Below are 14,535 nucleotides of genomic sequence, written 5' to 3'. Positions count from 1 at the left end.
TTTATAGCCAGTCAGAGGCATAGGTGACAACCTACTGCATACTTGCCACTGGCGTCTGAAGTGGCGAGTAGTCTTGTAGAACTGAGCCTCAGCTTGTGGGATCCAACACGATCTCTAGGTAGATAGTGTCAGAATTGAATTACAGGACACTCAGCTGGTGCCCACTGAAGAATTGCTTGGTGTCCGAAGTTTTGTGTTGAATGAGAGTATAGTTTTTTTTTTTTTCCAAAAACTTTTTTCCTCTGTCTCTCAAAACTGTATTAAATCTTTCCTGAGTAGAAGACTTCTCCCGAGACATGCCCGTCTGTAAGACTGGGTGGAGCAGGTCGTGACGTGCAGCATGGAAAGGCCCCGCAGGGCTTCTTCTGCCAGAAGATTAAGCTCTAAGAGATCAGGCAGGAAAAGCGGATTGGAGTTAGGATGAGAGTACATGACCAGTACCCTGGAAGGCTTAGAAAACTCTCTTCAGAAAGACCACAATGGGCTGAGCTCATTTGCTTACACCTGCAATCCTAGCACTTTGTGAGACTGAGGTGGGAGGATTGCTTGAGCCCAGGAGTTCAAGAGCAGCCTGGGCAACATGGTGAAACCTGTCTCTACAAAAAAAAATACAAAAATTAGTAGGGCATGCTGGCTCACACCTGTTGTCTTAGCAACTTGGGAGACTGAGGCAGGAGGAACGCTCGAGCCCAGGAGTTTGAGGCTTCAGTGAGATATGATCACATCACTGCACTCCAGCCTGGGCTACAGAGCAAGACCCTGTCTTAATACATTCTGGTATGTCTTCTTTTTTTTTTTTTTTCTTTTTTTTTTTTTTTTTAATGAATTATCTTATCCAAATAGAGGGAGTCTGCTATTACTAGAGTTTGATGACATAGCATGAGTGGGCAGAGAGGGGAAAATGGGAGATGATAGAAATGAACGTGCCAGAGATATATCTTGCCCAGAATCCTGGCCACAGACAGTATGCTAATGCCTGATTGAAGAACAGATTTAGCTGAAAACACTGCAAAAGGAGTATGAATACTCCCTGTACAGCCTACACCATCCCTGGCCAGTCTCTGCTCCTCTCCCAAGGAGAGGAAAAAGTTTGCATCCTACCACCTAATTCTTCCTCTTTATAATCAGTATGAAATTCTTAGAATCCCTCACGTGGGTACCCTTAGGAGTACCTAGGTCTGCTCTGCTTGAAAAATGTGCTTTCTTCCCGTATTCATTCTTCTGGCCTAATGATTCCAGTCTCCTGAGCCATCATCGTCCTTATCTTTTTTTTTTTTTTTTTTCTCTGTAGTTCTGTTTTCCAGTCCTTTAATCTTTTTGTTTCTCTAAATTAGGGATCAGAAACTCAAATGCTTACAGATAATGTAAACAAGGTGATAAGGACTGTAATGAGCTGGAGAGTGCCCAGCTAAAGGGGACAACTATTTCTTAGTTCAGGTGAATTGTTGCCATGGGGGCATGTACATCACTTGTTGCCAGATCTTGAGATATATTTCAAGAGAAGCTAGAAATCTGAGAAATTAGTGTACAGTTTCTCAGTGTTTACATGTTAGTATTTAATTCTGATTTTAAAAACATAGCTAGGTGTTGCTCCTGGACCATAATGTGGCAGCCTCTACCCTCTATCTTATGTAAGTCTGAAGCTGAAAATCCAGCCCAGTATAAAGTATTTGATAAAGGCCGTATCTCTTTGTATCCTGTCAGTTACATTCCATTTCTTTCTCAGAATTGCTTTCTGGTCAGTTGAAATTCTTTGACATATTCCTTGAAAAATTGTCTATCATATCTGAATGGAAGCAGTTGAGAAAAAGAAATACTTTGATCTGAGTATGTTTACTGTTTTTTCCCCCATGAAAAAGGCATGCATAAAGAGGCTTCAAATAGAGGACGACGAACATCTGCCTTCCCAAAGATTGACTCTGCAGGATAGAGACTGCACAGGCCCCTGCAGCATTTGCGGCCTCAAAGATTTTGTTAAAAAGCAAATGCTGTAACTTATACCTTGGTAGATTAAAATTCTTTAGAACTCAGTCTTAAAAGTCCTCAGCTACACTTTAAATATAATATGATATTATATTCTGCTTAAGTATTCATGAATGATGCTGTTAAAGTTGCTGGGAAGTAGGCAGGAGGGAAGAAGTAACCATTTAGGGAAAGTACTTACTGGTGAATTCATTATCATGTTAGAGAATAGGAATTTTGCTTTCTTGGTTCTAGATGGCTTAGGTTTATAAAAATAGGTCTAAAATGTTTCTTATTACTCTCTTTTTCTTTCTCCCCTTCCTCCTATTCCCCTCTTTTTTTTTTAGGTTTTCAAAACAAAAATAGAGTTGCAATCTTGGCAGAACTGGACAAAGAGAAAAGAAAACTACTTATGCAGAACCAGTCTTCAACAAATCATCCTGGAGCTAGGTATTGACACTATAATGTGGTTTTTTGTTGTTTGTTTGTTTTTGTTTTTGTTTTTGAGACAGAGTCTCACCCTGTCCCCCAGTCTGGAATGCAATGGTGCAATCTTGGCTCACTGCAACCTCTGCCTCCTGGGTTCTAGTGATTCTCCTGCCTCAGCCTCCCAAGTAGCTGGGATTACATGCACCTGCCACCATGCCCAGGTAATTTTTGTATTTTTAGTAGAGATGGGGTTTCACCATGTTGGTCAGGCTGGTCTCGAACTCCTGACCTCAGGTGATCCACCCGCCTCGGTCTCCCAAAGTGCTGGGATTACAGGCATGACCCACTGTGCCTGGCCTATAATGTGGTTTTTATATTCAGTGATACACAAAATTTCTGGGACCAAATAAATTGGCCGGCAATGATTTTTTTCTGTAACACTGCTATCTATTCATTGTGTTTTATTTCTATAGGGGAGGCTAAACTTTACCTGTGCCCAACTTAGTTCTTATTGGGAGGGACCTCTGTAACAAAAGACAGATTAACCAGAGAAAAACAAATTTATGATTGCATGCAGCACACGTCACAAGGGAGAAACCTTAATGAAAAGTAACTCAAAATCGTGGCTTAGAACTCTACTTATATAGCATCTTCAACAAAGAACAATAAATATGGCACAAACGAAAGGGATTTTAGGCTTCCAGGGCGGGGAAACTGAGAAGGTAAATACATGGAGAAGACAAATGGAGTAAGGCTTGTTGGCAGAGTCCTCTGCTGCTGTCCCTAGGCTAAGAGTCTACGGTTGTCTCCAGTAAAGGAGAAGTTATAGCCTATCTTTAGGCAGAAACTGGGGAGGGGTGAGAGAGAGCTTTTCCTCAGTTTGCTGCTGCCTTTTATTTTTATTTTTAAGCAACCCTATTAACTGAGCTGCTGCTTAATTGCTTTCAGCTCAAAAATAATTTTATATCAAAGAAGCATATTTTAGGTGACATATTCTGGTTCCCTTCATTTCCTAGTCAGACTCAGACTTAACAATTAAACTATTTAGTTGATTAAATTGTAAACATTCTAACTAGAATATTTAATTTTCCCTATAGCCTTCAGACTTTTTTTTTTTTTTTTTTTTTTTTTTTTGAGACAGGGTCTTACTCTGTCACCTAGACTGGAGTGTAGTAGCACAATCATAGCTCACTACATCCTTAGTCTCCTGGGCTCAGTGATCCCCCCTGAGTATCTCACACTACAGGCGCACCCTACCACACCTGGCTAATTTTTTTGTTTTTTTAGTAGAGACAAGTGAGGTCTTGTGTTGCCCAGGCTGGTCTCAAACTCCTGGCCTCAAGTGATCTTCCTGCCTCGGCCTCCCAAAGTGCTGGGATTACAAGCGTTAGCCACTACACTTAGCCCTTATAGCCTTTTTTTTTTTTTTTTAAGAGTTTTGTATGGTTTTTTTATTACTGCAATTGCTGCTGGTGGCCAACTTGTTAATCATTCTGCAAAGTAGGTCAAATGTAGGTAGCTTGATGGTCTTTATTATGGGTACTCAGTCTCTGCCGTATTTAGTATCTTCCCTCAGATCCATTATCGCCAGGCATGGTGGCCACGCCTGTAATCCCAGCACTTTGGGAGGCTAAGGCGGGCGGATCACTTGAGCCTAGCTTGGGTAATGTGGCAAGACCCATCTCTACAAAAAATACAAAAAATTAGCTAGGCATGGTGGTGCGTGCCTGTAGTCCCAGCTACCTGGGAGGCTGGGGTGGGAGGATCACCTGAGCCTGGGAGGTTAGGGCTGCAATGAGCTGTGATTGCACCACTGCACTCCAGCCTGGATGATACAGTAAGACTCTGTCTAAAAAAAAAAAAAAGAAGATCCATTATCCCCTTCAGCCTCCAGCCTAATTCTCTTCTGTCTTTCTCTTAAAGCAATTGTCTGTACTCACCTTTACTTTCTCACTTATTCATGCCTCAACCCACTGCAGTGTGACTTCCAGGCTCTCCATCAAAGAAAATGTCCTTGCCTACGTCACTTGTAACCTTCCTGGGCTAAATCTGGCAGACCAGAGTCCTTTTCTTATCAGACATCTTGGCGTTATTTGACACCACTGATCACTCTTTCTTTCTTTCTTTCTTTTTTTTTTGAGACAGGGTCTCACTCTGCTATGCAGACTGGAGTGCAGTGGCATGACCTTGGCTCGCTGCATCCTCTGCCTCCTGGGTTCAGGTGATTCTCATGCCTCAGCCTCCCAAGTAGCTGGGATTACAGGCGTGTGCCACCACACCCAGCTAATTTTTGTAGTTTTAGTAGAGATAGGGTGTTGCCATGTTGGCCAGGCTGGTCTCAAACTCCTGGCCTCAAGTGATCCGCCCACCTCAGCCTCCCAAAGCTCTGGGATTACAGGCGTGAGCTGCCGCACCCGGCCCACTCTCTTTCTTAAAGTACCCTCTTGGCTTCCATTTACTCACTCTGAGAATATAAAACACAGTAGGAGGAGACTGTCTTGATTTCTTTTGTGGACATTTCTCTTATTTGTCCCTTGAATGCTGACAGCCCTTCGAATTCTATTCTAGACCAGGCTTCTTACTCTGCCTCTTTTTGCTGGACAGCTGCATCTTTTCCCACATGCTGTTGCGTATGTGCTAGTATGCATTTGCAGCTCTAGTCTGTCCTTTCTTCTAAGCACCACCTCTGCCTCCCGGACGTCTCTACTTTGATGTCCACAGGCATTTCAGATGTGGTATGTCCCAACCTGAACTCATTCTCCCTTCCTGCTCTCCAATCAACTACTGAATATTCTTGTGTATCCTGTGTCAGTAAATGCTTCAGGCTGCCATCTACTAGTTACAAAGGCAGAAATGTGAACTTCAATTGTTTACCATTCCTTTCACTTTCATCTCCAAGCACTCACCATTCTCTTGTGATTATACTTTGAAAGGTGTCTCACATCTGTCCATTTTCTTCATTGCTACGGATGCTATCCTGATTCCTGGCCACTCTCATTTCTTGCCTCAATTATTATAACTGCTTAAGATTTCCTGTGGTCTTACGCTTCTTGAACACATTCATCAGTTGTGTCATTTAGCAAGCTTTAATTGGGAAGTAACAGAAATATAACAAAATTGGCATAAACGTTAGGGTATCTGTTAACCAGGAGTGTGAAGATAAGGTAGTTCCAGAGTAGCTTAATTCATTAGTGATGCAGCTTCATTCATCTTTCCTTTCGGCTTTACCCCATGGGTCAGTGGCTCCCTCGGGCCAGAATATCACTGCGGTGGCTCAGGCATCAGCCCGCACTGAGCCACCTGCAGAAGTAAAAGCCTGAAAGGTTGCTGTGGTGTGCCCCATTTGTAAGAGTGTGGAAAACATTCTCAGAAGCCTTCCTGTAGACACCCATCAAGTCTGGTTGCCCAGATTATGTACCTTTCTCTTGCCTAAACCAGAAACCAGCTAGGGGAATGACACTGTTTTACATCAATCAAGGTCTACCCTCTGGGGCATGAGCCTGGCCTGCCTTGAAGCATGTGACCACTGATAATTGAACCAAGTTTGGGTTCCATCAGCAAGGAGGAAAGGAGATAAACAGCTCTGAGGCGGTGACCACCACTGTCTGCCACAGTAGTGCAGTAGTGGTCTTTCTGAACTACAGGCTGATAGTTCTTTTTTTTGAGACAGGGTCTCACTCTGTCACCCAGGCTGGAGTGCAGTGACACAATCTCTTGACCTCCCAGGCTTAAGTGATCCTCCCATCTCAGCCTCCCGTGTAGCTGGAATCGCAGGCACATGCCACCACACCTGTTTAATTTTTTTTTTTTTTTTTTTTTTTTTGTAGAGATGGGGTCTCACTTTATTGCCCAGGCTGTTCTTGAACTCCTGGGCTCAAATGATCCTTCTACTTCAGACTCCCAAAGGCCTAGGATTACAGGCATGAGCCACTGCGCCTGGCCAAGAGGGTGATCCTTCTGATCATGTCACTCACCTGCTGCTTAACACTCTTTGGAGGTCTCCTATTACTGTTAGGATAAGGTCTCCTTTTTTTTTGTTTAATTTTTTTTTTTGAGACGGCGTCTCGCTCTAGCCCAGGCTGGAGCGCAGTGTTGTGATCTCAGCTTACTGCAACCTCCGCCTCCCAGGTTCACGCCATTCTCCTGCCTCAGCCTCCCAGGCAGCTGGGACTACAGGTGCCCGTCACCACACCAGGCTATTTTTTTTTTTGTATTTTTAGTAGAGACAGGATTTCACTGTGTTAGCCAGGATAGTCTCGATCTCCTGACCTTGTGATCCACCCTCCTCGGCCTTCCAAAGTGTTGGGATTATAGGCGCGAGCCACCTCACCCGGCCAGTTCTACATTTTATGACGTTTTCCAGACCACTATCCTTCCAATATATTAAGTGTCCTTATTAATTCTCCTATTATTAAAATACATCACACCTCAGCAGGATTGCTGTTATCTGTGAGCCTTGTCCTGCACATACCCCTAGTGTTCAGTACAGAGCTATGCATCTAGTAGCTGCTCTGGAATCTGGTAAGTGTCTGTAAGTTTGATTGTTTATTCATAATAGTTCTACCTATGTGGAACATGGTTATGATAATTTAAGTTTAATTATTATTAATTTATTTATTTATTTTGAGACAGAGTCTTGCTCTGTCACCCAGTCTGGACGCAGTGGCGCAATTTTGGCTCACTGCAACTTCCATCTCCTGGGTTCAAGTGAGTCTCCTGCCTCAGCCTCCCAAGTAGCTGGAACTACAGGCATATGCCACCACGCCTGGCTAATGTTTATATTTTTAGTAGAGACAGGGTTTCACCATATTGGCCAGGCTGGTCACGAACAAGTTTAATTATTATACAAACAAAAGGGTATGGTTTTACCATTGACTGATATCATGTGATTTAACTGTTTTTTAAAATAATGTTAATAGAGATCATGATAGATCATGGTATCTCAAATCTGTTTGAAAGTAGGAGACCGTAAGTTATAAATTTTAGGCTGGGCATGATGGCTCATGCCTGTAATCCCAGCATTTTGGGAGGCTGAGGCAGGCAGATAGGCAGATCACTTGAGGTCAGGAGTTTGAGACCAGCCTGGCCAACATGACGGTGAAACCCTGTCTCTACTAAAAATACAAAAATCAAATATAGCTGGGTGTGGTGGTGCACGCCTGTAGTCCCAGCTACTCAGGAGGCTGAGATATGAGAAGAGCTTAAACCCAGGAGGCAGAGGCTGCAGTGAGCTGAGATCACACCACTGCCCTCTCTCCAAAAAAAAAAAAAAGATAAATTAAAAAAAAATCATTTAAAATCTCAATAAATAACATAGACTTTCTTTATATAAATTCATGAAGATAGTGAGAGAAGGAAAAAAGACTTATTCTTGGAGGTCTTTTTCACCCCTATAAAGAATATATAATGAAAAGCTGTGATTCAGAAGTAAGGACATGTCTTTAAGAGATTTATTGTATAGCATAGTGACTGTAGTTAATACTACTTGAAAATTGCTGAGAGAATAGATCTTAAATGTTCCACAACCAAAAATGGTAAGTATGTGAGGTGCTGGATATGTTAATTAGCTTGATTTAACCATTTCACAACAAATACAAATACTAAAACATCACATTGTACACTGGAAGTATATGCAGTTTTTGTCAAGGATACCTCAATTTTAAAAAAAGAAGATAATTTACTACCATCCAAAGAAAAGTAAGGATGTTTCTGCCTTAAGCAGCCGAGTAACCAAGATTCCCATTTTAGCATTGCACTCTCGAGACCCTCTCTTAATAAGGACTTCCGGGATCACGCTGAGCAGCAGCATATCGCAGCCCAACAGAAGGCAGCTTTGCAGGTGAGCGAAGTGTAACTGACATTCTTGCCTCAGTGGAGGTTTCCTGGGTCTCAGAAGCCAGCACGTAGTTATTTTATATTTCAGTGGAGCAATATCAATAAAAATGTTCCACACATAATTGCAGTGGTTTGCTGATGTTCAGTCATGCCCAGTGGATTTGAAGGACCAGTGCAGCAGTAATGAAAGTCTCTTTTATGGTGTTGACTCGGTCATGATTGATTCTGTGCGTGTACATGTCAAGGGATTGCTTGTGCACAAAAGAGTTTAAAGATATTTGGATGGACAGGAATGATCTTAAAAATTGAACGTGCTAGTTAAATAGTACATGCATTTTTTTTTTTCAAATCTATCATGTCATTACATCCTTTGATAGTTGTATTAGTTTATTGTTGCCTGGATTTTTTTTTTTTTTAATGCTCAGCACAACTGTTGTGCAGGAAATGTTTAAAAGCTAACTCTTACTATAGGACTAGGAATGTGATGCTTCATCAGTTAAAAAAATATTCTTCAGAGTAATAAATAGTTTCAGTGTTACAGTCTTATCTTGAATAATTTAAGATTTCCAGAGACTTTGGACAAGACATTTTTTTTTCATAGGCATAATTTAATCACTTGTATTTTTAAACCTTAGAATCCCAGAATTGGAAGGAACATTATGAAGACCATCTCACTTTATTTTATTTTATTTATCTATTTTTTAGAGATAGGCTCTCACACTCGGTCACACAGGCTGGAGTGCAGTAGTGCCATCATAGCTCACTGTAACCTCAAACTCCTGGGTTCAAGTAATCTTCTTGCCTCAGCCTCCCAAGTAGCTGGGACTACAGGCACATGCCACTGTGCCTAGCTAATTTTTAAATTTTTTGTAGAGATGGGGTCTCACTGTGTTGCCCAGGCTGGTCTTAAACTCCTGGCCTCAAGTGATCCTCCCATCTCAACCACCCGAAGTGTTGGGATTACAGGTATGAGCCACCATTGCCGAGCCCTCCATTCACTTTAGATGACCTAAAAACAGTCCTTTTTTTTTTTTTTAAATGACAGAGGGAAGTTACTGGTGGTTTTCTGTTACTTACATTTCAACATTCTCTACCAAATGTTGGTATTTTAATCACCAGTAATCTCACTGCCTTTTTCCCCCTCTCCTTCCCACTACTGCCCTTCTTTCTCAAGTTCCTGGTTTGTTGACCAAGATCAGAGTACTTTGGGATCTTTGATCCTCCTTTTCCTCACTGGAAGGAACAAAACAATTCATGTCTTTGAGTCATTTATTGACTGAGGACGATCACAGGGTAGATAGAGAGGGTGAGAAATGAGTACTTGGTGCAACTTGTTAACCCAGATTCTGTATTACTGTCCACTTCCTGTCTATTTAAACACAACCAGCAGCAGCAGAACTGATTTTAAAATAAATTCCGTCTCAGCCATAACAAGGAAAAATAAATGAATAAACAAATAAATTTGGTCTCAAGCATCAGACAGAATAAGTAATTTTAATGCCTTGGTTGAAGTTCAACTTGGTTGAATAATGACTCTGTTTTATAGCCTAATTGCGTGTTTTTTTGTTTTTTTGGTTTTTTTATCTTCCCCAGCATGCTCATGCACATTCATCTGGATACTTCATCACTCAAGACTCTGCATTTGGGAACCTTATTCTTCCTGTTTTACCTCGCCTTGACCCAGAATGAAGAAAATATTTGCGATGGAAAAGTGACTTTGTAATATCAAATGCCAAAGCTACTATCATTCAGTGCTAGATGAACTGTGACTTTCAGAAATTTGGTGAACTTTGATATTTTTTGTTTGTCTGAAAGAAAGGAATGTGTAACTGAAAGCAGAAAGAAGAGTAACCAGGATGGTGAGAGCTGTGGAAGCTGTATTATCCAAGGAATTGATTATGTACCGTGACTGCAACTTTTTTGTAATGCTGTTTAACTCTCAATCAGACTCTGAATTGGATGGTCACAAAATCATTCCCCAACTCCTAGCAAGTTTGACTGAATATATCATGTCCACAGTAGATTTTCAAGAATCATTTATAGTACTTAACTTTAAAGAAACAAGGGTGCTTTTAAAAAATGAACCAATAGGCTTAAATCAATTACATCCATATTTGCTGTTTGTAGGATTGCTATCAGTATACCTTTTGAGTTTACAGTCAATATGTATCATCCTGAAATATTCTTTCTGGACTCATAACTACTTCCACCTTTTTCACTTTAAAACAAACCCCAAGAATAAATTACTAACCAGTCTTAACCATCTTTCATAAACATATGCTCTTATAAATGTTGTGACTAAATGCAATTAAAAATAATAGGAAATGTGGTGGTTTTTTAATTTGTACATCCTCTTATTTAGTGTTACCACACAGATGATGAGTTTGTGTGGTTCTATTTTCCGTTTTTGTTCCAATTGAAAACTTATTGACTGGGCGCCGTGGCTCACACCTGTAATCCCAGCACTTTGGGAGGCCGAGGCCGGCAGATCACTTGAGGTCAGGAGTTTGAGACCAGCCTGGCCGACATGGTGAAACCCTGTCTCTACTAAAAATCTAAAGAATTAGCCAGGCGTGGTGGCGCGCACCTGTAATCCCAGCTACTCGGGAGGCTAAGGCAGGAGAATCTCTTGAACCTGGGAGGCAGGGGTTGCAGTGAGCTGAAATGGCGTCACTGCACTGCAGCCTGGGTGACAGTGAGACTTTGTCTCAAAGAAAAAAAGAAAAAAAACTTATTATGGAAGTCAAGCTCCTTTTTAATTACTTTAAGTAGGAAGGGGTTATGTTAAGAAAGTCTCTCAACATGACCCATCTTTAGCAGTATCTAGGGTGCTTGTTTATGCAGTCCCACTACCCTACCCTAGTCCTACAGAATTAGGATCTGATTCAAAATAAAGTCTGAAAACCATGAGATAGAGCATTCTATGAAATATCTTGTACAAATTTTCATGATATATTTATACACTCATGGGTTTGTAGATCCCTAAAACTTAGAGGTCATTTAGCTAAAATCTACATTTTTTTAACTTTTAATAGGATTGAAATGATATTTTACACTGTATCACAGATAGAGTATTTTATATAACTTTTTGTAACTGACCTCATCTTGGCCTTGAGTTCCATCCTCTCTGGTGGTAGGGTAAAACTGAAAATTCCAGTTTGGGTAAATATTTAGTGAAAGCTCTACTTTCTTTTCAGAGAGTTTGTTCCCTGCCTTCTTCCTTAGATATTTTCAAACACACAGCCCCATCCTACTCAAACCAAGTGAAGCAAGGGTGGACAATTCTAGAATTGGCTCTGCCATGTAGGGTTTTTTTTGAGAATTTGAACTGATTTCCTTCATTTTGATGAGGTGGCAACTGTCCCCATTGTAATGGTTACCATTGCAACGAGGATAGCCTTACTTCTGCGGCACAGAGTTCCTCAGGGGGCCTCTGGCTCCTGTCCTTCCTCAGGTCCATCCAACTACTCCTTGGGCCTCCTTATGGTAGCCCTCATTGTCTCCGGTTAATTTCACTAGGTTTCTATTCTCTGTGATCTACAACACAACTGACATGGTTCTAAATCTGTCTCTAGGGAGATAACACATTAGTGTATTTTCTATACTATTGAAGCCTCTACCTAATGTATGACTTATGTAGCTCAGGTAAAGATCTTTTTACCAGTGGTATCCTTTCTAGTCTGTTAGCCTTTTAAATAGATGTGGCCTAAATCCTGTAGTCCTGGCTAGGAAGCACTTCTCTCCACCCCTCTGCTTTGAGTCACAAACTCAATTCAATTTCTTATGTATTTATTAATACCTACGGAGAAAGCAGAGCTCTGTGCTTTGGGGGACACAAAGGTGACTGGCACCTGCTCTTTTAGGAGGTCACTGTGCAGAGGATCCTATTCTGGTACACCAATAGTCATAAAGCAAGCCACAGCCTGGGCAACATAGCGAGACCCCTGTCTCTACTAAAACTTAAAAAAAAAAAAAAGATTGGCTAGGTACATGCGTAGAGTCCCAGCCACTCGGGAGGCTGAGGTGGGAGGATCGCTTGAGCCTGGGAGGTTGAGGCTGCAGGTTGCCATGATCGCACAACTGCACTCTAAATCAATCTGTCTCTAAATCAATCAATCAAGCGAGCCAGAATGCAGTAGTGGCCTGAGAGAGGCATCCTGGAACATAGCGCGGTCTCGCTAGGCTTAAAAGTATTCATGTGATTTTACCTGACAAGGGAAGGAAGAGCTACTCCATGTGCAGAGCAAGGTTTCAGAATGAGAAGAGAAGAGCAGCCACCGCAGAGGGTGAGGGAAAGGGCAGCAGTGGCCTGCGAAGCCCTCAGGTTGAGTTCAGCATTGCTTCCCTCAGATTATGGGTGAATTTGAGGAACTCAGTTAATATCTTTGCATGCTCCTCCCTCTGTAGGATAAGACCAGCATGTGTTCTGCCTGCGTCAGAAATTGCCTAGACCAGTAGTTTTCAAAGTGCAAGCCTCACCCCATTACTGAGTTGAGAAGCCAACTTAATAGTTTAACAGGATGTATCCAGCATTTTTTCTGAAAAAATCAGAAACATCTGGGTGTACTGCATGTAGAAATAGGTGGTTTTGCCTCATGAATATTCTGTTTCTGCGTGTTCATATATGTGTATATTTTACTTTGTATTTTGTTCGTTTTTTAGAAGATGGTCTTGCTCTGTTGTCCAGGCTGGAGTGTAGTGGTATAATCATAGCTCACTGCAAGACTCCTTGAATCCCTGGGCTCAAGCAATCCTCCATCCTTAGCCTCCCAAGTAGCTGGGACTACAGGCACATGCCACCATGCCCAGCTAATTTTTTTTTTTTTTAATTTTTGTAGAGACAGTGTCTTGCTATGTTGCCCAGGCTGGTCTTGAACTCTTGGCCTCAAGCAGTCCTCTCGATCCTCCCACCTTGGCCTCCTAAAGTGCTGAGATTACAGGTGTGAGCCACTGCACCTGGCTTACTTATTTCGTCTATTGTCTGTTCCACTAGTATTTAAAGTCTTAGAGGGCAAGAATTTTTGTTTATTTCCTTCTCTTCCTCCATTCCTTTCTTCCTCTTCTACTTTGTTCACTACTGTATTCCACATAAAATATATTTGGCATATAGTAGGTGTTCAATATGTTGAAGGAATGAAAGAAGTTATATGACTTGAGTTGCAATATAAAATGTGTATTTTTTTTACTGTGAGTTATGGCAAAAAAAGTTTTGAAAGCAGCTTCTAAATAATGCAGATGTCAGTGCTTTGTATGACCCTGGAATAAAAACTGAAATGTCTTAGTAATTTCAAAGGCATATTTGTTTTCCTGAACAATCTATAAGCTGTCTCATTAAGTTGTCTCAGTTATTTGCTTGGTTTCGGCAATAGAAGCTCAGCCTTTATATGTGGTTAAAGCCTCTTGAGGCAAGGGATTTGGCAAATATGGTTACATGGAGAATAGAAGATAACGAGAGAGTATCAATTCATTAGTGCAGTCGAATCCCTCTCTAGAATCCCATCAGCGAGCACAAGTCCCATTTAAACAGCATTAAATGCAACAAGTATTTGCTGAGCGCTTTTCTTATTCACCTCTATATCCATGGTGACTTCTACACAGTCAATACCCACTGTTCTTTTTTAAAGAGATGGGGTCTCACTGTATTGCCCACGCTGGACACTGGGCTCAAGTGATCCTCCCACCTCAGCCTCCCAAGTAGCTGTGACTATAGGTGTGTGCCACCATCCTCAGCCACAGGCTTTGTTTTTTTTTTTTTTTTTTTTTTTTTACAGGGTCTCACTCTGTTGCCCAGACTGGAGTGCAATGGCAGCATCTCAGCTCACTGCAACCTCTGCCTCCCAGTGTCAAGTGATTCCCATGCCTCAGCCTCCTGAGTAGCTGGAATTAAAGGTGTGCGCCACCACGCCCAGCTAATTTTTTATGGTTTTAGTAGAGATGGGGTTTGCCACTTTGGCCAGGCTGGTTCTTGAACTCCTGGCCTTGAGTGATCCACCTGCTTCGGCCTCCCAAAGTGCTGGGATTACAGGTCTGAGCCACCGCACCTGGCTGCCCACAGGCTTTTTAAAAAAGTGCAAATAATGAACATGGACAATGAGGAAGAGGAGGAGGACAGTCACTGTCCTCAAGAAGCTGACAATCTAGAGTGGGTGAGACAAGCACACTAAAAGCTAATCCTGGGAGCAGCCTAGAGAGGAGAGAATGGGGACGGCAGCCAATAAAAGCTAAATCCGAACAAGCATTGGAACTTGGTTTTCAAGATGAGAAGGTTTCAGCCAGGAAAGAGAGCAACATTGAAAGCAAAGGAAACAC

At 41.8% G+C, this 14,535-nt stretch overlaps 1 protein-coding gene across 4 annotated transcripts in view; it reads left to right on the top strand.

Moving 5' to 3' along the window:
• The window catches only part of INIP (INTS3 and NABP interacting protein), a 35,772-nt gene extending 22,250 nt beyond the window's left edge, over positions 1–13,522 (top strand). For 3 of the 4 annotated variants that reach the window (XM_007968395.3, XM_037983679.2, XM_007968394.3), the window contains 3 exons: positions 2,310–2,412; positions 8,140–8,230; positions 9,820–13,522. In XM_007968395.3, coding sequence (XP_007966586.1) covers positions 2,310–2,412; positions 8,140–8,230; positions 9,820–9,915 — 290 coding nt within the window. In that variant the 3' untranslated portion in view covers positions 9,916–13,522. The remainder of the gene's footprint in view (positions 1–2,309; positions 2,413–8,139; positions 8,231–9,819) is intronic. The other variant, XM_037983673.2, reaches the window with a different exon arrangement.
• The last annotated feature ends 1,013 nt before the right edge of the window (positions 13,523–14,535 follow it).

The sequence above is a fragment of the Chlorocebus sabaeus genome, chromosome 12, assembly GCF_047675955.1.
Source record: "Chlorocebus sabaeus isolate Y175 chromosome 12, mChlSab1.0.hap1, whole genome shotgun sequence".
NCBI lineage: Eukaryota > Metazoa > Chordata > Mammalia > Primates > Cercopithecidae > Chlorocebus > Chlorocebus sabaeus.
Note: the sequence above shows the minus strand (reverse complement) of the source record. Positions and strands in the feature narration are given on the sequence as shown.